The 23,519-nt window shown below is 44.5% G+C and overlaps 3 protein-coding genes across 3 annotated transcripts; 2 read left to right on the forward strand and 1 right to left on the reverse strand.

Moving 5' to 3' along the window:
- Window positions 1-5,158: 5,158 nt before the first annotated feature.
- LOC142666228 (uncharacterized) lies at window positions 5,159-6,330 on the forward strand. The gene has a single exon (XM_075846213.1). The coding sequence runs from the start codon at window positions 5,200-5,202 to the stop codon at window positions 5,767-5,769; it is 570 nt and encodes a 189-aa protein (XP_075702328.1). The 5' UTR covers window positions 5,159-5,199; the 3' UTR covers window positions 5,770-6,330.
- A 2,366-nt stretch (window positions 6,331-8,696) lies between these two features.
- Window positions 8,697-9,916, reverse strand: LOC142666828 (uncharacterized). The gene is made up of 2 exons (XM_075847045.1): window positions 9,620-9,916; window positions 8,697-8,957 (listed from the first exon to the last, which is right to left on the reverse strand). The coding sequence occupies exons 1-2, from the start codon at window positions 9,914-9,916 to the stop codon at window positions 8,697-8,699; spliced, it is 558 nt and encodes a 185-aa protein (XP_075703160.1).
- Window positions 9,917-13,217: 3,301 nt separating this feature from the next.
- On the forward strand, window positions 13,218-14,372 carry LOC142666346 (uncharacterized). Its single transcript, XM_075846350.1, has one exon. It carries the CDS (start codon window positions 13,255-13,257, stop codon window positions 13,822-13,824), a length of 570 nt encoding a protein of 189 aa, XP_075702465.1. The 5' UTR covers window positions 13,218-13,254; the 3' UTR covers window positions 13,825-14,372.
- The last annotated feature ends 9,147 nt before the right edge of the window (window positions 14,373-23,519 follow it).

Below are 23,519 nucleotides of genomic sequence, written 5' to 3' on the forward strand. Positions count from 1 at the left end.
TGGTGCAACTTTGTAATTACGTTTTATTAAAAAATATTTTCACTTTTTGAGATACAGCTGCTTTGTATCCTGTATCCGTCAGGTCAGCAGGACTGACGGGATCAGTGAAACGGGCCCTGCGCTAAATTATAATCTTCGATGTGATAGATTTGAGGTGGATCCTGCGTGTCACTGATCCTGTCAGTCCTGCTGACCTGACGGATACAGGATACAAAGCAGCTGTATCTCAAAAAGTGAAAATATTTTTTAATAAAACGTAATTACAAAGTTGCACCAAACACACATTTTTATAAAAAATAAATAAAAACGACGTGATTTTTGCGACGTTTTTTCCGTAGACAATGCAGGGTTCGTTTTTTATCGTTTTTATACACACCTTTTTTGCTATTTTACAATTTTTATTCATAAAGTTTATCTATATGGGGCTGTGTGTAACGCTCTCTACGGGGAGGATGTGTGATATATAGAGGGGGCTGTGTATGGCGATATCTATGGGGGTGTGTAATATCTACAGGGGCTGTGTGTGGCACTATGTACAGGGGGCTGTGTGTAGGTGGTGTTTTACAGTGTGTGGTATTATATTCAGGCGCGCAGTGTTTGGTGCTATTATATTTAGGGGCACAGTATGTGGCACCATGATAACTTTATTTTCGTTTATAGGTGTGGAAATGTTGGAAAAGTGAGGAGACGTCTGAGTGGCAAATTCTGCAGAAATGAGTCATGGCCAGGAGAAGTCGTCATGAGCGCTGGACCGGATGGAGAAGAAAAGAGGAAAAAAACTACTAGAATCTGAGACGTCGTCACCTGTGAGTCACTAGATTTATAGAGAATCTGTCACCTCTCCTGACATGTTTATTATAGGAATCCTTGTATTTCACAAAAAGTCTTTTTGCAGTCCAGGACTGATAGACAATTCCCCTTGTCAGGAGGTTGTGTCCCTGCACAGTGTGATCCTGTCAGTATGTAGGGACACCGCGCTGTGACAAGGGGAATCGTAACACTGTTAATGCTTGCCCAAAAAAGTAGTGTCAAAAATAGTTACGGCGCGGCAGGGCGGCGGTGAGGAAGGGGGGCCCAAGTTTGGGTAACAGCCCAGGGCCCATGGTCTACTTAATCCGCCACTGTCCACACCTCTTTCTCCTCCAACAGGCCACACTGCATCCATGATAAACATTAGGTAAATATCAACCCGCATCAAGGGTCCTCATCGTCTTGCGAGTTCCTACACTAACATCACAATCACAAAAACGTGAACAAATCTACTCACACTATAGAAGTCTTGTCTGTGGGCAATGGCATGGATGATGGGTGTGTGAGTGGATTTTCATCAGTATTTTGCATCTGTACTACATCCTTCATATAGCATTGTGGCTAGTTTGCAAGCTGCTGGGAATTCGGTTTTAACCTGCCCTTGTATTTTAAAGGCAATATTCACAAATGCAGGTTTTGTTCAGGCTTTTTTTTTTATGCCATTTTTTTTATTTAAAACCAGGTGTGGATCATAGAGAGAAAGCATAAAGGACAGATAGTTATCTCCTTATTTGAATCCACTTCTAGTTTTGGCTTCAAAAACTGCATAAATAAACCTGCACATGTGAACACTTCCTTATCAGTATGGACTTTTTTTTGTTGTTGTGATTTTCTAAACCTGTCACCACCCTGACCCTGAGATCACTTCCAGTGCTGCGCACCATTGTGTCAGTGTCACAAAAGGTTATTCAAAACAACTTCCAACACTACACAAAGTGACAGAGCAATACGGAAGTTTTCTACTGTTGCAGGTGATCAGATGGAATGATATGAAATAAGAGAGCACATACACTGTTATGTAATAATGGAGAAAATGACAACTTTTTTCTGTGTTTATTGTTTTTTCATTTTGTGTTTTTTTTTTGTAATTAACCCCTTAATGACCAGCTAAGTTTTTCTGTTTTTGCCTCTCTGCCTTTCAGCAGCCATCATTTTTTTTATTTTTTCATTGACGTGGTTCTAAGATGCCTTTATCTTGTTTTGTACAGTTTGAGGGTAGAAAAAATTTACTGTGTTAGGGCTTATTCAGACGAACGTATAATAGGTCTGTGCAACGCACACACTCGTGTAAATCCGGCCTTAGTTATATAATTTATTTTTGGGGCATGAATATAGGAAACATTTAATTACAGTCGTGTAGATACCTAACGTGTGTAGGTTTTAAATTTTTATGTAATGTAAGGCATTAAAATATTTTTTATGCTAATGACTTTTTTCTTACCTTTTTCTTTTATTATTTATTTTTTGTTTAAAAAAAAATTGAATCCCATAAAGGAATAACTTCTTACAACTTTATTTTTTACTTGTAATGTATTAGCATACTCCTGTATTACACTGTGGCAGTATGACATTGCGTACCCTAACAGCAGGCATACTGAGCAAACAGCCCTGAGGTCCTTTCTAGGTCCCTAGGGCTGACTGCAGAAGGTTCCCCCAGTCTCTGATCTCATCATCTGGTTTTCTGTGACGTGATTAAACAGGGGAGTCCCCTTTAAACATGCCGCGGTCATGGACCAAAGGGTTACACAGCTGGGGTTTGAGTTTTTTCCAATCCCAGCTGAAATTTAGGAGGCGTCTCTAACTTCAGGAGCAGTTAGTTACAGCTCGTACTTAAGAGGATGAGCAGTTCTCGGAGCAATAATATACATTTTATACAACGACGCCACAAGACGTCGCTGTAGACTGGGGACCTGTACCGCCTGTCGTAAAAAGACAGCGGGCAGTCTTTAAGCAGGGGCATAGCTAGGGTGGGGGCAGGCGGGGCATGTACCCCGGGCGCAACTTAGAGGGGGCGATGAAAGGCGCTGATTGACAGGGAAAGCCATCCTGCCCAGCCAATCAGCGCCTTTCAACCCCCAGAAGACCTGCGCAGAAGAGAGCAGTTCTCCATTGCTGCCGGCCGGCTTGGGAACGGGATTAAGGTGAGTTTGAATTGTGTTTTTTTTATTGTAATAAAAAAGTGTGTGGCTGTATCTACAGGGGGACTTTATCTACAGAGGGGGGACTTTGTCTACACGGGGGGGGGCCTTTATCTACGGGTGGGGGGGGCTTTATCTACACGCGGGGGGCTTTATCTGCGGGGGGGGTGTCTATCTACAGGGGGGCTATATACTGGGGTGGGCTATCTATGGAGCACCATATACAGGGGTGGGCTATAGCTACAGGGGGGCTATAAACAGGGGTGGGCGATCTATGGAGCACTATATACAGGGGTGGGCTATATCTACAGGGGGGCTATATAGTATATAGCCCCCCTGTAGATATAGCCCACCCCTGTATATGGTGCTCCATAGATAGCCCACCCCAGTATATAGCCCCCTGTAGATAAAGCCCCCCGCGTGTAGATAAAGCCCCCTGTAGATATAGCTTACCCCTGTATATAGCCCCCCTGTAGATATAGCCAACCCCTGTATATTGTATCCCACAAATAGCTCCCCCTATAGTGCTCCACAGAAAGCCCACCCCTGTATACAGCCCCCCTGTACATATAGTCCACCCCTGCATATAGTGCTCCACAGATAGCCCACCCCTATATATAGTATATACAGGGGTGGGCTATCTGTGGAGCACTATATACATGGGTGGACTATCTAGTGGAGCGCTATATACAGGGGTGGACTGTATGTACAGGGGGGCTATATACAGGGGTGGCCTATCTGAGAAACACTATATACAGGGGTGGACTATATGTGGAGCACTATATACAGGGGTGCCCTATATCTACAGGGGGGCTATATACAGGGGTGGGCTATCTGTGGAGCACTATATACAGGGGTGGGCTATATCTACAGGGGGGCTATATATAGGGGTCGGCTGTCTGTGGAGCACTATATACAGGGGTGGGCTATATCTACAGGGGGCTATATACAGGGATGGGCTATCTGTAGAGCACTATAGGGGGTTATTGGTGGGACACTATATACAGGGGTGGGCTATATGGGGGCACTATCTACACGGGGCTCTATGGGAGCACTATCTACAGGGGGCTCTATGGCAGATACTATCTACAGGGGGCACAGTGTGTGTGTGTGGGACACGGTGTATGGTGCTATTATAACTAGAGGTGCAGTGTATGGCGCTATTATATTTAGGGGCGTAGTGTGTGGTATAATGAGAACTTCATCTTTATTTATAGGTGTAAAAATTTTGGAAAAGTGAGAAGCTGAAGACATCTGAGCGGCAAACTGCAGAAATGGTGTGTGACCGGCAGAAGTCATCATAGAGGTCTGGACCAAATGGAGAAAAAGAACTAGAATCTGAGCGTCACCGGTGAGTCACTTAATGTAAACGTTTATTCTGCCTCTAATCAGCACTGTAGTCACTATGATCTGCAGCGAGATGATGGGTGGTATGATTATGATAGGATTTATTTTTTGTGAAACAGCAACTCCCAGCATATACTTACCATTGTTCGGGCCATGCTGGGAGCTGTAGTTTTACGCCGTACAAACCTGTACAGCAGGGGTTGCACTAAATTGCGAAGTATTTGTGCTGGTGCTGTATATATGTAATGAGCTTGGTTCTGGGGCTGTATTTATGTACTGAGCACTATTCTGGTGTTGTGTAAAGAACTATATTGCTTGTACGAATGTTTTTATGCTTGCATTACATAAAAAGAAATGTGGAAAAGAAATGACACGTCATTGATTGGTAGAGAAAACAAACACGGCGAGGGGGAAGGAGATGTCGGGAAAGAGGTTGGGGGGGGGCGTCAAACTGAATCTTTGCCCCGGGTGCTGGAGAACCTAGCTACGCCTCTGCTTTAAGAGGTTAAAGTTTATTGATTTTCAAGAAGTAAGCACTTTTGTGTTTTTTGTTGTTTATGTGTGTGATTTTGATGAAGTTTAAAGTGATTGTGTCATTTGCAGGATGATATTTACTGATCGCAATAAAGTTGCTTGAATATATATTCACGCTATGTAAAAGTTTCACTTCCAGTGCAGTCACGGAGTCACTGTCATAACAGGTTGTATTGAAATCTTCCAACACAGCACAGAATGACAGAACAACTAGGAAATACTAGAGAAGAGCGTCTGTGGTTGCCATGGACACATAAATGATTGACACGAGAAAGAGCTGTGTATAAATAGGTCAAGTCTGCAAAAAGAATACACTAACACAAGAGTAAACTACTTTTCGTTCTGGCTGAGAAGTTAACGTTCTTCAGCTATGGGTCTACTCCTGAGCACCCTTCACCAAACACTAATGAAGTTCACTGGATACCAAGCCCGGATCCTGATGTTGGGTCTGGATGCTGCTGGGAAGACAACTATCCTGTTCAAGCTGAAGCTGAATGAGACAGTCACTACAATCCCCACCATTGGGTTCAACGTAGAGACTGTTGAACCCTTCCGTAATGTCACCTTCACCGTGTGGGACGTAGGAGGTCAGGGCAAGTTAAGAGCCCTGTGGAAACATTACTATAAAAACACGGATGGGCTCATTTTTGTGGTGGACAGTTCTGACCCCGAGAGATTTTTGGAGGCCCGCTCAGAGCTCAGCGCCATCCTGGAGAGCGATGAAATGAGACATGTCCCCTTTGTGGTGCTGGCCAATAAGCAAGATCTACCAGGTGCCAAGAGACCGGGAGAACTGTCCGAAGAGCTGGGGCTGAGGAAGATGAAAGGACACAAGTGGCATGTCCAAGGATGTTGTGCGACCAATGGAGATGGACTTGTCGAAGGGATGGAGATACTCACGGACTTGGTGAAACAATTCAAGAAGAACAAACCATTTTGACAATGTCAACCAGAAAAAAAATAACTTGTTTGTGACTCAAATCTTCTAATATCACTTTTCTGCAAGAATGTGACATCTACCTCTGATTGCAGATCTTTTTCTAAAAACGTGATTGTCACAGATGCCTGAATCTGTCTTTTTAATGTAATAATATCAATTTAAAGGGGTTGACCAGGATTAGAAAAGAAAAAGATGGCTGCTTTCTCCTAAAAATAACACCACATCTATCCATGTTCTGTGTCTGGTATTGCTGCTCAGCTGCATTTAAGTGAATGGAGATGGGCTGCAATACCACGCACAACCTGTGGACAGGTGTGGCGCTGTCTTGGAAGAAAGTAGCCATGTATTTCCATTCCTGGACAGCACCTTTAACACACTACAGTGACCATAACACAACCTTGCAATGCGTGCTACACATCACAGTACACATGTAAATATAGGGTGTGACTATGGACATCACAACCGTCTATTGCAAAAACTGGGGAAGGGGTTAATACAATATACTATATTACAATATATTTTGATTGCTGCTCTGAATATTAACATTTATTATATCAATAAATTGCATTAAATATATATTAAATCTAAATATTATTATTGTCATTTTTGTTTGCTATCAAAACAACTTCTATTGTCACTACATATTAGGATGATTATAAATAAAACACAGATAGATAGATAGATAGATAGATAGATAGATAGATAGATAGATAGATAGATAGATAGATAGATAGATAGATAGATAGATAGATAGATAGATAGATGTGTACATATAATATTTGTGTGGGTACTGTGTGTTTATATAGAATACATGTCAGAGAAAATTTCTACTGACTTTCCTGTAATTAATATTTATATAACTATAAACCTCACACACTGATATCAGTCAGCTTATACAGCAATGCATTAGTATTGCAGTACATCGTGCAAGCAATCCAACGATCGCTGGATCAAGTCCGTTAGGGGAACTAATAAAAAAACAACAGTTAAAGTTACAAAAAAATTATTAAAAGTGAAAAAAACAACTTTCCCCATTGTTTTCACCTAAAGAAATGTTAAAAAGTTAAAATTAACATAACTGTTATCACCTTGTCCATGAGAGTCTGAACTATTCTAATATAACGTTATTTAACCCGCACGGTGAACACTGTTAAAAAAAAATAAAAAAAGACTTCAGAATTGCTGTTTTTTGGTCACCTTATCTCCGGAAAAAATATAATCGACGGAAATATAAAAAAAGTTATGGCTCTCAGAATATGGCGACACAAAAAATATATTTTTTTAACAATTCGTTTTTTTCGTGTAAGAGTAGTAAACAAAAGAAAAACTACATCAATTTGGTATCGCTGTAATCGTATCCGTCAGTAGAATAAAGTTAACATGTCTTTTTTATCACATGATGAACGTTGTATAAACGATACCCAAAAAGCAATGGCAGAATCGCTGTTTATTTCACCCCACAAATAATTTTTTCCCGTTTCCCAGTACATTATATAGTACATTAAAAACTACAACTTGTTCTGCAAAAAACAAGCCCTCGTACGGCTATGTTGACAGAAAAATAATAAAGTTATGGCTTTTGGAAGGCGGGGAGGAAAAAACGAGAATTAAAAAACAAAAATTGGTTGCGTCTCCAAGGGGTAGAGAAAGGCTGGGTTCACACGTGGCGGAATTTCACTTAAATTCCGCTGCGGACACTCCGCAGCGTTAATCCGCAGCGGAGCCGTTTGTCCATTGACTTCCACTTTAATTTAGCAGTGTTCGTTTAGACGATGCGTAAAATTCCGCTGCGGAGCATAGGCTGCGGAGCGGAATTTGGTGTCCGCAGCATGCTCTGTCTGTTGCGGAGCAGTGGCGGACTCATGGCGGAATTTCTCCATTGACTTCAATGGAGATTCTAATTTCCGCAATGAAGTCCGCAGCTGTCATGCACATGTTATGTGTGCTGCGGATGCGTCTTGCTTTTTTAACTTGACATTTCTTCATTCTGGCTGGACCTATGTATTTCTAGGTCTACAGCCAGACTGAGGAAGTCAATGGGGCTCCCGTAATGACGGGAGCGTTGCTAGGAGACGTCTGTAAATAGTCACTGTCCAGGGTGCTGAAAGAGTTAAGTGATCGGCAGTAACTGTTTCTGCACCCGGGACAGTGACTACCGATCCCAATATACAGCAACCTGTAAAAAAATATAAGTTCATACTTACCGAGAACTCCCTGCTTCTGTCTCCAGTCCGGCCTCCCAGGATGACGTTTCAGTCTAAGTGACGGCTGCAGCCAATCACAGGCCAAGCACAGGCTGCAGCGGTCACATGGACTGCCGCGTCATCCAGGGAGGTCGGGCTGGATGCCGAAAGAGGGACGCGTCACCAAGACAACGGCCGGTAAGTATGAATTTCTTTGACTTTCACAAGGGAAAGTGCTGTCCCTTCTCTCTATCCTGCACTGATAGGGAGAAGGGAAGTACTTTTACCGCAGTCCGCAGCAGCTAGTCCGCATCAATTTACTGCACATTTTGTGCAGATCCGCAGCAGAATCTGCAACGCAGATTCTGTGCGGCATTGATGCGGACAGTTGCGGAGGAAATCCGCCACGTGTGGTCATGCCCAAAAGGTTCTTCAGCAGATATAGCTTTTATTATACAGTCCTGAGCACCAGCTGCTGCAAAACATCAGAATACACACCTCATATGCTGCAGACCAACATTATGGAAAGGGTGAGCGTGTTTTATATCAATCATGAACAGGAAACTTTCCCTTTTATCTTCAAAAATAAGTTCTGCAACAGCTGAGGTGTGTATAATAAGGAATAATATACTCTCTACTATAAAAAACAATTGTAGCATATTCAATCGCATGCCGTAATATGTTTCTCAATATTATCTTGACATGGGACCTCTGATTTTTGATTGTCAAAGACAAGTTCTCTCCTTATTGCTCTTCGTCTTCCTTGATCATTTTGCACAGTTTCTCCAGCGCTTCCTGAAGACCTTCTCCAGTAACACCAGAGCAGCCACACACGTCCCATTTCCTGGCAGGAATCCTATCAAGTTTGAGATGATGCTCAAGTTCAGTAGGACTACAAGCCCCATCTAGATCTTGTTTGTTGGCCAATACAATGAATGGTAAGTCCCGTGTCACCATATATATTGCATAGCGCAGATCTTCCCGGGCTTCACCAAATCTCTCAGTGTCCTTAGGGTATGTGCACACACACTAATTACGTCCGTAATTGACGGACGTATTTCGGCCGCAAGTAGTGGACCGAACACAGTGCAGGGAGCCGGGCTCCTAGCATCATACTTATGTACGATGCTAGGAGTCCCTGCCTCTCCGTGGAACTGCTGTCCCGTACTGAAAACATGATTACAGTACGGGACAGTTGTCCTGCAGAGAGGCAGGGACTCCTAGCATCGTATATAACTATGATGCTAGGAGCCCGGCTCCCTGCAGTGTGTTCGGTCCGGTACTTGCGGCCGAAATACGTCCGTCAATTACGGACGTAATTAGTGTGTGTGCACACACCCTTAGGGTATGTGCACACACACTATTTACGTCCGCAATTGACGGACGTAATTCGGCCGGAAGACCCGGACCGAACACACTGCAGGGGGCCGGGCTCCTAGCATCATAGTTATGTACGATGCTAGGAGTCCCTGCCTCTCTGCAGGACGACTGTCCCGTACTGAAAACATGATTACAGTACGGGACAGTTGTCCTGCAGCGAGGCAGGGACTCCTAGCATCGTACATAAGTATGATGCTAGGAGCCCGGCTCCCTGCACCGTGTTCGGTCCGGTACTTGCGGCCGAATTACGTCCGTCAATTACGGACGTAATTAGTGTGTGTGCACATACCCTTACTGTCCACAACAAACAAAAAGCCTTGGCAGAGGTCCAGGTAATGTCTTTTTAAGGGCCCTCCCTTTGCTCCTAAACTAACGTCACACATTACAAGTGATATGTCCTCAAAAATGTCCAAGGTTTCTACATTGTAACTGACTGTTGGTACAGGTTTTATAGCTTCGTTCAGCTTTAGTCTGTACAGTATTGTGGTTTTGCCACTTCCATCAAGTCCAATCATTACAACAGTAGCTTTCTTTAGGCGCATCCTGCCACACAGTCCCTGTATCCTGCTCACCAGAGTGCCCATGTTCTCTGCCGCAACCAAAAGGTGACCAGATAAGATGCATTTTACTATGGAGTCTATACCGAGAGGAGTGATGAATACTAACAAATATCTCAGACTAGTGACATGGTGCGGTGATCACATTCCCAGCTTCCTCCCAGTCATCATTGTGTTTAGACATTCTCCTCCTACTTCTCTCTACTTCCTCCCAGTCATCAGTGTAATTAGACATTCTCCTCCTACTTCTCTCTACTTCCTCCCAGTCATCAGTGTGCTATGCAAGACTCTCCACGCTGGACTCTGCTGTGTCACGTACAAACGTGAATAAAAAAAAAAACGTTATGTGGTTGGATGAACACGGATGCATTGAACTTTGGATCTGTTGTCACAAAGAGCCGTGCACGGGAGACTGAATTTAACCCCTTGGTTACAGTCAAATAAAAGCAGATTGAGTGCATTGCTTTATTGAAGTGCAGGAACTCTGAAAATAACCAGAAGAGTTAGGGAAAGATGTGCGATCACTAACATATATACATTTAGGGCTGGGCTTACACTCGCAGCAAGCACACAAATACACACACAGACTCACACACAGCATATACACACACATAAACATACATATATACAGCATATACACACATAAAACACAGAAAAATGTATTATACATTCGCCCATTTACATAGGCCATGCCCACACCTTACAGACCACTGGGCTGACTCCGTTAAAGGAGTTGTCCGGGCATGGGGCGATGTTTTTATACTGATGACCTATTCACAGGATAGCTCACCAGTATATCATCGGTGGTGCTCCGACACGCGGACCCCGCACCGATCAGCTGTTACGGCTGCCTTCGGCACCGGGTGTTATGCAGTGATTGGTGCCGGAAGCAAATGGCGCCGTACACTGCATAGCGGCCGTGCTGGGCTACTGCAGCTCTGCTCCTATTAACTGAAATGTGAACAGAGCTTCAGCATTGCAGCATGGCCGCTATACAGTGTACGGCGCCATCTGCTTCCTGCACCAGCCGATTATATACTGATGACCTATCCTGTTGATAGGTCATCAGTATGATAAAACACCCCATGCCCAGACAAACCCTTTAACTAATATAGGCCCCAGAGCAGACCCCCTTAACTTATACAGACCCCAGTCAGTCACACTCTGGCTTCAGTCTGCACACATATAGTCATGTCATCTTATCTGTACAGATCCTACTACAGTGACTGACCCTGTACACATGGTATCATTGCACATTATTGTCTCAATGTACATCAAATCTTTGTCATTGTTCCCTTTTTTTATTTTTATTAAATTGTGCCCCCAAATTTCTGTTGCAAGGTGGTGCCCTAGACAGTTGCCTACCACTCGTCACTACTGTGGCTGCAGTTATGTCTTTAAAGTGATCAAGTCTACTCAAAATCATATTAAAAACAGCATGATTACCAATACAGGGGCAAGTTAAAAACCAATTCCCAGCAGCATGCAATAAGCCACAATGCTCCATGGAGGGGGCAGCATCTATAACAGGGGTCTCAAACTCGGCCGGGTAAGTGGGCCACTTATAGAAAAAATGGGAAGTTGTCGGGCCGCATTACTTTCAAATTTGATACAATACAAAAATTATTGTTAATCAATTAGTTATTTGAACTACTATAATAATACTACAACACTATAATAATACCGTTAGGTTTACAATTTCTCCACGTGCTTATTTCAGCAATCCAGTTTTCCAGTTTAAGTGTCGCTAAATGCAGTCCGGCGGCTCAGTTAGCAGCGTTTGGCAGACACACATGTCAAGATTGGGCAGCCCCTTTTTAGATAGTGCCAGAGTGCTCTCTGTGGATGCTGCCGCAGTGCCCTCTGTAGATGCTGCCACAGTGCCCTCTGTAGATGCTGCCACAGTGCCCTCTGTAGATGCTGCCACAGTGCTCTCTGTAGATAATGCCACAGTGCCCTCTGTAGATAATGCCACAGTGCCCTCTGTAGATAATGCCACAGTGCCCTCTGTAGATAATGCCACAGTGCCCTCTGTAGATAATGCCACAGTGCCCTCTGTAGATAATGCCACAGAGCCCTCTGTAGATAATGCAACAGACCCCTAGATAATGCCACAGTGTCCTCTGTACATACTGCCACAGTGCCCTCTGTAGATGCTGCCACAGTACTCTCCGTAGATGCTGCCACAGTGCCCTCCATAGATGCTGCCACAGTGCCCTCCGGAGATGCTGCCACAGTGCCCTCCGCAGATTCTGCCACAGTGCCCTCCGCAGATTCTGCCACAGTGCCCTCCGCAGATTCTGCCACAGTGCCCTCCGCAGATGCTGCCACAGTGCCCTCTGCAGATAGTGCCACACACACCCCAAGTAGATAGCTCCATTGGGGCTCCCTCTAGGAGTGGAATCCCCAGCCAGAGCGTTGCCGACGCTTTGGCTGGGGATTCCTTTACTGTTGGAGCCCCTGACGTCACCGTCCATACACAGTGATGTCAGAGGATCCTCCTGGACCGGAATGTGATATCAGGGGCAACCCCAGAGCTGGAGTCCCGGAGCAGAGCACTAGAATAGGCTCTGCACCGGAACTCTGGGGAAGCCATTAACATCAGTGTCCATATATGGACAGTGATGTCAATGGCTTGCCCAGTGCTGGAGTCTCGGAGCAGAGCCGCTTCTAGCACTTTGCCTGGGATTCCAGCTCTGCTCCTGACATCACTGTCCATATATGGACATGGATGTCAGGGGCAACCCCAGAGCTGAGGTCCCGGGCAGAGCGCTAGTGGGCTCTTCCTGGGACTCCAGTTGTGCTCCTGACATCACTGGGACTCCTGCTCTGGGGTAGCCCCTGACATCACTGTCGATGTATGGACCGCCAGAGTCCCAGAGCAGAGCCGATACTAGCGCTATACCCGGGACTCCGCTCTGGGGAAGACCCTGACACACTGTCCAAATATGAACAGCGATGTCAGGGAATTCCACAGAGTCCCGGAGCGGAGCCTATACTAGCGCTCTGCCCAGGACTCCGCTCTGGGGAAGACCCTGACACACTGTCTATATATGGACAGCGATGTCAGGGAATTCGACAGAGTCCCAGAGCAGAGCGCTAGTATAGGTTGCTTGAATATATATTCACGCTACGTAAAAGTTTCACTGCCAGTGCAGTCACAGAGTCACTGTCATAACAGGTTGTATTGAAATCTTCCAACACAGCACAGAATGACAGAACAACTAGGAAATACTAGAGAAGAGCGTCTGTGGTTGCCATGGACACATAAATGATTTACACGTGAAAGAGCTGTGTATAAATAGGTCAAGTCTGCAAAAGTAAACTACTTTTCGTTCTGGCTGAGAAGTTAATGTTCTTCAGCTATGGGTCTACTCCTGAGCGCACTTCACCAAACGCTAATGAATTTCACTGGATACCAAGCCCGGATCCTGATGTCGGGTCTGGACGCTGCTGGGAAGACAACTATCCTGTTTAAGCTGAAGCTGAATGAGACAATCACTACAAACCCCACCATTGGGTTCAACCTAGAGACTCTTGAACCCTTCCGTAATGTCACCTTCACAGTGTGGGACGTAGGATGTCAGGGTAAGTTAAGAGACCTGTGGAAACATTACTATAAAAACCCGGATGGGCTCATTTTTGTGGTGGACAGTTCTGACCCGGAGAGATTTTTGGAGGCCCGCTCAGAGCTCAGCACCATCCTGGAGAGCGATGAAATGAGACATGTCCCCTTTGTGGTGCTGGCCAATAAGCAAGATCTACAAGGTGCCAAGAGACCGGGAGAACTGTCCGAAGAGCTGGGGCTAAGGAAGATGAAAGGACACAAGTGGCATGTCCAAGGATGTTGTGCCACCAATGGAGATGGACTTGTCGAAGGGATGGAGATACTCACGGACTTGGTGAAACAATTCAAGAAGAACAAACCATTTTGACAATGTCAACCAGAAAAAAAAAAACTTGTTTGTGACTCAAATCTTCTAATATCACTTTTCTGCAAGAATGTGACATCTACATCTGATTGCAGATCTTTTTCTAAAAACGTGATTGTCACAGATGCCTGAATCTGTCTTTTTAATGTAATAATATTAATTTAAAGGGGTTGACCAGGATTAGAAAAGAAAAAGATGGCTGCTTTCTCCTAAAAATAACACCACATCTATCCATGTTCTGTGTCTGGTATTGCTGCTCAGCTCCATTGAAGTGAATTGACATGGGCTGCAAAACCACGCACAACCTGTGGACAGGTGTGGCGTTGTCTTGGAAGAAAGCAGGCATGTATTTCCATTCCTGGACAGCCCCTTTAACACACCACAATGACCATAACACAACCTTGCAATGCGTGCTACACATCACAGTACACATGTAAATATCGGGCGTGACTATGGACAGCAATACTATATTACAATATATTTTGATTGCTGCTCTGAATATTAACATTTATTATATTAATAAATTGCATTAAATATATATTAAATCTAAATATTATTATTGTCATTTTTGTTTTCGGAACATATGCTATCAAAACAAACTTCTATTGTCACTACATATTAGGATGATTATAAATAAAACACAGATAGATAGATAGATAGATAGATAGATAGATAGATAGATAGATAGATAGATAGATAGATAGATAGATAGATAGATAGATAGATAGATAGATAGATAGATAGATAGAGTCTGTGACAGATCAGTTTTGTAGCAAGTTGCGTCTCTTGAGCCAACAACTTGTAGTGCCCCCTCTTTCTTTAACCTTTGGCGACGTGACAGCCGCCAAGGGGAAGTTTGGAGCGGGCTGATAGGCTGAGTGTGCTCCATACTGAGCGGGTGTCTGATAACTTAGATTACGCTAGTTTAATCTAAGTAGATGCCATAGTCAATAGCAGCCGTGGTATCTGTGCTGCTAGAAAGAAGGGGCGGCCTCCTCAGTCAGCTTATCCCCCCCCCCCCTGCGATGCGATTGCAGGGTGCCAATGGCTGTCTGTCATCTTTGTGCTCCTATTAAGCCCTGTCGGAACCTGTAAAAATCCCGAAATACAGCAATGCATTAGTATTGCAGTATATCGTGCAAGCAATCCAATGATCGCTGGATCAAGTCCGTTAGGGGAACTAATAAAAAAAAGGAAAAAAAACAGTTAAAAGTTCTTTTTATGTAAAAAAAAAAATATTAAAAGTGAAAAAGCAAAACTTTCCCTATTGTTTTCAACTAAAGAAATGTTAAAAAGTAAAATGTTAAAAAGTAAAAATTAACATAACTGTTATCACCTTCTCCATAAGAGTCTGAACTATTCTAATATAACGTTATTTAACCGGCACGGTGAACGCTGTAAAAAATTAATTAAAAAAAGACTTCAGAATTGCTGTCTTTTGGTCACCTTATCCCCGGAAAAAATAGAATCGACGGAAATATAAAAAAGTTATGGCTCTCAGAATATGGCGACACAAAAAATATATTTTTTTAGCAATTCGGTTTTTTTTCGTGTATGAGTAGTAAAACAAAAAAAAAACTACATAAATTTGGTATCGCCGTAATCGTATCCATCAGTACAATAAAGTTGTAATGTCCGTGGCTGCGAGCTCCAACCTCCCCCTGACAGCCGCAGCCACAAGTCGGCAAGCGCTGGCCCCATCCTCCTCCTCAGGAGACTCTTGTGCCCGCTCTTAAAGGGGCAGTGCGCACCGAACCTCATGGACAAACTTTGACCCGTGAGTACCCTGGACTATAAGAGGGGTCCAGCCCTCTAGTTCTATGCCTGAGCGTTGTTGTGTTCCCTATAGTTTGTCTATGCAAATGGTCCCCTAGTGTTTCCTGCTCCTGTTCCTGTAACCTGTATCCTGATCTAGTGCCGTACTTAGCTGTAGTCGTGCTATGCCGGATACCACGCCTGTCCTGCTTCTCCACGCCTGACGTCTATCTGCTGCCTAGTTCCTGCCAAGCTACTGTCCGAGCTGCCACAAGTACCCTATATAACTATAGACTCTGACCTGCGCCCTGTTGGCCAGCTGCCCTACCGCCAAGGCGGTACGGCCCAGTGGGTCCACAGACCCTTCGTGACAAAAGTTAACATGTCTTTTTGATCACATGATGAACGGTTGTATAAACGATACCCAAAAAGCAATGGCAGAATCGCTGTCTATTTCACCCCACAAGTAATTTTTTTCTTCAGTTTCGCAGTACATTATATAGTACAATAAAAACTACAACTTGTTCTGCAAAAAACAAGCCCTCGTACGGCTATGGTGACAGAAAAATAATAAAGTTATGGCTTTTGGAAGACGGGGAGGAAAAAAACGAGAATTAAAAAACAAAAATTGGTTGTGTCTCAAAGGGGTAGAGAAAAGGTTCTTCAGCAGATATAGCTTTTATTATACAGTCCTGAGCACCAGCTGCTGCAAAACATCAGAATACACACCTCATATGCTGCAGACCAACTTTATGGAAAGGGTGAGCGTGTTTTATATCAATCATGAACAGGAAACTTTCCCTTTTATCTTTAAAATGAAGTTCTGCAACAGCTGAGGTGTGTATAATAAGGAATAATATACTCTCTACTATAAAAAAAAATGTAGCATATTCAATCGCATGCCGTAATACGGAGCCTATGGCTTTCCACCGAACAGGCACCATGCACACGGCTTTGTTATCTGCATATGGCCTTGGATAAAATGATCTCATTGACTTTAAAAGAGACTATGAAGGGGTATTTAAAAACATTTATCAGCTACCCACTGGATAGGTGATAAATGTTAGACAGGTGGGATTTCGACTGCTAGGACTCCCACCGATTTATAGAACAGAAGACTATGGTCCTCTGTCCCTCCCAACCACATGACCATGCGAAGGAGGAGTCTTAACGAAGCCGTAATCGAGCATGTGCGCTGCCTCTTCATTCAAACTCTATAGGAGTGACAGAAACGCCAATCAGTGGGGGTCTGATCTCTTGATAGTTGATATGTTTTTAACCGGAATAACCATTTAAGGAAAGTAGCTTCATAACCCAGTATCAGGATAGGATCGTGAAGGATCAAACCAATCTGATCTTAAAAATAACCAGTCACAAATCAATGAGAATTTTAAAAAAGTTGCTGTTTTCGCCTTCCTGGCGCTGGCCAACAAGCAAGATCTTCCCAGTACCAGGAGACCTATGAAAGAAGAGACCTATGGCATTTCCAAGTCTGTGCCACCACTGGGGATGGTCTTGTTGAGGGGTTGGAGATCCTTGCTGAATTTGTAAAACCAGGTAAGAAGAACAGGATTTTCTTTCTCTAGCTATCTTCTCTGAACAATGCACAAGCTTATACTACAGAAATACTAAAGGTGGCTATGGGCATATTCATAAATTCCACCATAGTTTCCAAAGGATTCATAAGGCCATCCTTATTCAGCTGTTAAAAGGGTTGTCTCACTAAGACAACCCCTTTTCATGTGCACTGTTTGGGCATACGGATGTCTTGGGACCCCTCTATGCGTCAGAGTGCAGAGTCACTCAACATCCGCACCTACTGGTCGGGCGGACCAGGACTATCAATGAATTACATATGAATGTCCACCATGTAATACTACATACCCATGCAGCGGCACATGACTGGCGCCAACAGCTAAGGGTCTGTCGCTAACTTGCTCTTTTTCTGTTTTTGCACAAATCATGTTTAAGTGATATAATTAAATATATTCTGCACTATAAGAATGCCATTGTCTTCATATAACACATACTGTGATCCTCCTGAATTGTATCTGTGTATCTTAATTAAAACAAATAATCAGTAATATTCATTAGGGGGGTTTGTCCTTCCATTCAATTCTGTGCAATAGTCATTTTGATTGGTTAAAGCCATCAATGAAGCTCCAGCCTTTAGACTCATTCAGGGATAGACACACCCCTTAGACTCATTCTTCCATAAGTAAAATGTCTTAAAAACGAAGAGACCTAATTTAATAGTTTATATATCTGCTTTGCAAGTGTGTACATGACACAAAGTCATCAAGTTGTCGTTGTCTGTCAATATCTACAAAATATTATGTTCAGTAGTTTCTACCTTTATTAATTTCCAGGAATCCTACGTAAAAACCTATATGGCTGCCATTACAGCTTACAGAGTCACAAGCAATGTGGAGATTGGGAATATCATTGCATCATTAGGTGGATTTGTTTGGGAAAGCTGGCTGGCAACCTTTGGGGGAACTATTATAGGGGCATATAGCTGTCACCGAGCTTTCCCGGAAAGAGTTAGAACTGAATCTCTAGTCTTTCACGTTTCAGATCTTCCTTGTAGTCACTTCCAATCACGTCACCAGCTGCTAGGTCAGCGCAGGTTAAGAGGAATCTTCCAGCACAGCAGAAAGTGACAGAGCAAACAGGAAATTCCTGCATTGTGCACCAAGTCTGGCAAATATTATGTCACATAGAAAGTTTGTTTAGGAAAACACTTGCAGCACAGAGCAAGCAGTAAAATCCAGCTTATGACTTTTCCTGGGCAGGTTACAGGAAGGCTTGGTCAGTGAAAGAATAAAAAAATATATAACAATAGGAGGTTGAAATCAACATAGACCTCTACATAAACCAGACCAAGAGAATGCCTACAGGACTGACCAAGAAGAACATCTACTTCAGCCATGGGTGTGGGCCTAAGCAGGAGATTAAATTATCTTTGAGGTAGAAAATGCCAACCCAGAGACTTTTCTTCAGGTCAGCTTAATGCCATCATGAAAGAAAATGATTCAAGAGGCGTCCACTTCTTGGTGCTGGCAAATAAGCAAGATTTTCCCGGGGCCAGGCGACCAAAGGTGCTTGCAGAGGAATTGGGGCTGACGAAGATAAAGAAACACCAATGGCATATCGAAAGGTTGTTGTGCCATCACTGGTAAAGGGATGGAGGTTCTTACTTCCTTAGTGAAAGAAGAACAAGACGTTCTATCTCTAAGGCTATGCTCACACGATGGAATTAGAGGCAGAAAAATCCAATGCATATTTCAAAGGAAATCCGCGTCAGAAATTCGCAGATTTTTTACACGGATATCCAGTGATGTGCAGTGAATCCGCAAAGTGATTAATAAATAGGTCTAATCCGCTTGTGGAAATCCACCGGCTTTTCCACACTGAATCTACGTCACTAAGTGACATATCACTTATTGATGCAGAATTAAAATCCGCAACAAAAAATTCTACATTGTTCAAACTGCCACACGGATCTCCCATTGATATCAATCGGAGGCCGAGAGCGGATTTTAGATGGATTTTGGTGCGGATGGGTGACCACACCCTTAGGCTAGGTCCAGACGTGGCGAGTATGCTGCAGATTCCTGCAGCAATTTACAGCACAAAACATGTAGTTGGGGTTTTCAAAACCTCATCCACATGTACCAGAAAAATTCCAAGTGGAAATCAGAGCATGCTGCAGACTTTAAATCTGCAGTATGCTCATTCTGTTGTGGGAATTTTACCGTGAATTTTAATATTTGCAATACATAGGATAGGCCATCAATACAAAAGTCCTGGAGAACCTCTTTAAGTAGTTGAGTATTTAGAACTTATACTTCTGGCGTGCGGCCAGTGCTGCAAGTATGAGTCCAAGCATACTTATATATTCACGCCAGTTTTAATATATATTACGCAGGAGACAAATGCGCTTAATTTAATAAGATCCGCACGCCTTTTAATAAATTAGGCGCTCCGTGCTATGAGCTGGCGTAATTTTTGCTGTAATTTACACCTGCTTTTGGCGTAAATTATAGTAAATTTGTTGGCACATGGATAGTAGGGTAGGTGCCGTAAGAATGGAAAATTCACAAAAACTAAGTTTTTGTGCAAATTGTGTCTGTCTACACCAGAAAACTGGCATGGAGTTCTTAATAAATTACTCCAATATTTTTTTTAAAGAATATAATATAATTGATATAATTCAGATGTATATTTCCAAAAATTGAAAAGTGTAAAAAAGTGATGAGACGCTTATTAAAAGAATGTTATATTGTATATAATATTACATCTATTATCAGGGTAAAATGTTTATGTAAATATTATTATTTTTTAATAATAATAATCTGTAATGGCAGGAAGGAGGTGAAGGGAAAGTGAGCCCTAATCTACCCACCGCCCTGTCCCTGCCTACTTGCAACGACCCGCCCTAGGCGACGAGGTACAACTGGGCGGCGGTCCCTACGCTGGCTAAGTGCACAGGAAGACAAACAGGGAACACGCAAGGGAAGGGGCAGTAGCCACGGAACGCCACGAGGAAACGGGGCGGCGAACGAACAGTCAGGACCAGGACGAAGTGAGTACACCCGAGCAGGCACGGAGACAGGAGCAAGCCAGGGCAAGCAAGCAGGTCAAGCAGAACTGCAGCAAGGCAGAAGCACGGCAGAAGCAGGCTGGAGCAAGCAGCAGTGGGGCCAGGAATCCAAAAGAATTACAAGCACTGAGGGAGAGCACAGGGCAGGTAATAAAGGGCAGGGGGGGGAGCTAACTCCGAGAGACCAGGCCGCGATAGGCTCTCCCACTCCTGAGCCTGCCACCCTGGTTGGTAGGAGATGGTGTCAGTCGAGCAGGTCTGGCCTCAGGTGTGGATTGATTAATCCCAGGAGTATAGCTAGATGAAGTACCTGGCAGATCCCTAACAGTACTCCCCCTTTTATGAGGGGCCACCGGACCCTTACTAAGGGGACCCGGTTTAGTGGGGAAGAGGAGGTGGAACCTCCTGATCAATACCCCAGCGTGAACATCACGGGCAGGTACCCAAGTCCTCTCCTCCGGCCCGTATCCTCTCCAATGGACCAGGTACTGGAGGGAGCCCTGGACCATCCTACTGTCCATAATCTTGGCCACCTCGAATTCCACCCCCTCAGGGGTGAGAACGGGAACAGGAGGTATCCTCGAGGGGGACCAGGACGGGGAGCAGCGTTTAAGGAGGGAGGCATGGAAGACGTCATGTATGCGAAAGGATGGGGGGAGCTCCAGACGGAAGGATACAGGGTTGAGGACTTCAATGATCTTATAAGGTCCAATAAATCGGGGAGCAAACTTCCTGGACGGGACCTTAAGGCGCAAGTTCCTGGACGACAACCAGACCAAATCCCCGACGACAAACCGGGGGTTAGCAGAACGTCTACTATCCGCCTGAATCTTTTGTGCGCTCTGGGACGCCTCTAGGTTCTTCTGAACCTGGGCCCAGACAGTGCACAGTTCCCGATGAACCTCCTCTACCTCAGGATTATTGGAACAACCAGGGGAGACGGAGGAGAACCTTGGGTTAAACCCGAAATTACAGAAAAACGGGGAGACCCCTGAGGAGTTACTGACCCGGTTATTCAGGGAAAATTCAGCAAGGGGAAGGAATGAGACCCAATCGAATTGACAGTCAGAGATGAAACACCTTAAATACTGTTCCAGGGATTGGTTGGTCCTTTCCGTTTGGCCATTAGTTTCGGGATGGAAGGCGGAGGAGAAGGACAGATCAATCTCCAACTTTTTACAAAAAGCTCTCCAAAATAAGGAAACAAATTGTACCCCTCTGTCAGAAACGATAGGGCTTGTAATTATGTAATGGCAGGAAGGAGGTGAAGGGAAAGTGAGCCCTAATCTACCCACCGCCCTGTCCCTGCCTACTTGCAACGACCCGCCCTAGGCGACGAGGTACAACTGGGCGGCGGTCCCTACGCTGGCTAAGTGCACAGGAAGACAAACAGGGAACACGCAAGGGAAGGGGCAGTAGCCACGGAACGCCACGAGGAAACGGGGCGGCGAACGAACAGTCAGGACCAGGACGAAGTGAGTACACCCGAGCAGGCACGGAGACAGGAGCAAGCCAGGGCAAGCAAGCAGGTCAAGCAGAACTGCAGCAAGGCAGAAGCACGGCAGAAGCAGGCTGGAGCAAGCAGCAGTGGGGCCAGGAATCCAAAAGAATTACAAGCACTGAGGGAGAGCACAGGGCAGGTAATAAAGGGCAGGGGGGGGAGCTAACTCCGAGAGACCAGGCCGCGATAGGCTCTCCCACTCCTGAGCCTGCCACCCTGGTTGGTAGGAGATGGTGTCAGTCGAGCAGGTCTGGCCTCAGGTGTGGATTGATTAATCCCAGGAGTATAGCTAGATGAAGTACCTGGCAGATCCCTAACATAATCACAATAATATATGTGACATTGGGGACAGAGGGCAATATAAAAAAATCATTGTAGTGTCAGGAATGATGCAGAAGTCATTGTGATGAATATATATATATATATATATATATATAGTTGCAGTGGAAAGGGCGCACAGGGTACCGGCAAGACCACCTCCACCTGGGGCCCCTAAGAGGACGATGCTGGCCCGTTTGCTTAATTGTAACGACAGGGACATGATCCTACGTCAAGCGCGCCGACTGCAAGGAATTACGTATAATGGCGTCGCCATCTCCATATTCCCAGATTTCTCGGCTGATCTACAGAAGCGTAGAGCTACGTTCATGGCGGTGAAAAGGTGGCTGAGGGATCTCAATATCCCATATTCCATGGCGTATCCTGCAAGGCTGCGGGTAGTGGATAACGACCGTTCTATCTTTTTTAACTCTCCGGTGGAGGCCGACGATTGGGTGAGAGGAAAGAGATCGCCCCGCCGCGTGTGAGTCCTTTGGATGGTGAGGATGGAAAGTGCTGGAATTTAAAGTTGTCGTTGGAGCTCCTCATGCGCCTGATACAGGCTAAAGTTTCCGGTTGGTCTCCTAAGTTTAAGGATGGATGCCAATGTTACGGTAAACCCAGTTTGGAAGATTTATCCGGTGGATTGATAGTTCTGGAGGCCTTGAAAAGGGTCATTCTCATCCTCCCCATTTAATTTGGATGGACTGCCGGGACTGCCAATCCGTTTCCACTCTGCTTAAGGTACTTAGCCTGTACTGGGAAGGAGTGATCCGGTCGAAGTGAAGAAGGGGCCTCAGTTGAGAGAACGCAGGAGTGTTCCTGGTATCTGCCCAGAAAGCATTTGGTGGTCGAATATTACTGATGTATAGCTTAAACTGAGGATTGATTTATAGTTCTCCTGTGCGAATTTCTGGAAAGGGCTTATGATGCAATGTGGTGTGTGGGGCTGTAGATAGGGAGGGATACTTTAACACTGCATAATAGCACGGGGCTTTCCCCCGCTACTTTTTAGTGCCACGAGGGCATGTTTCGGCAATGGCCTACGTGTCATCTCGCATTGCCGATGCAGTTCACTGTTTATATGTTAGTTCTGTCGTTCATGTTTTCAATGCCGTATGTAGGCAAAATTATACTTATTTATGAATGCAAATGTCTAAGAGATGATACAGTGCAAAGAGGTGTGGAAAATGTCACTAAAGAATGTATATTGGTATTATGCAGGAGCCGGGAGCCAACTTCCCTCCGAGGTAGACTTAGTTTCCAGGTCCACTAATGGCGTCCATACCGATCATGTCTTGGAACGTACGGGGGTTGGGTACCCCGCGGAAGAGGGCGGCCATTTTTGCATGTATCCGTAAATTCAATCCCTCTATAATATGTCTGCAAGAGACGTATTTAGTCCCGGATAAAATTAGATTATTGCGTAGACCTTGGATCCAATGGTCTTCGCACTCCTTTCATACGTCTTATTCCCGGGGGGTATCTGTATTAATCCACAAATCTCTGAGGTGGGAA

Source organism: Rhinoderma darwinii, chromosome 13 (genome assembly GCF_050947455.1).
Source record: "Rhinoderma darwinii isolate aRhiDar2 chromosome 13, aRhiDar2.hap1, whole genome shotgun sequence".
Taxonomy (NCBI): Eukaryota; Metazoa; Chordata; class Amphibia; order Anura; family Rhinodermatidae; genus Rhinoderma; species Rhinoderma darwinii.

Excerpts from the sequence above, each read along its gene's own strand:
- LOC142666346 (XM_075846350.1), top strand. The coding sequence starts at position 13,255 with ATGGGTCTACTCCTGAGCGCACTTCACCAAACGCTAATGAATTTCACT.
- LOC142666828 (XM_075847045.1), bottom strand. The coding sequence starts at position 9,916 with ATGGGCACTCTGGTGAGCAGGATACAGGGACTGTGTGGCAGGATGCGC. Across the intron at positions 8,958-9,619 it reads TTGTTGTGGACAGTAAGGGT|ACTGAGAGATTTGGTGAAGC; the intron begins ATGTGCACACAC and ends TACCCTAAGGAC.
- LOC142666228 (XM_075846213.1), top strand. The coding sequence starts at position 5,200 with ATGGGTCTACTCCTGAGCACCCTTCACCAAACACTAATGAAGTTCACT.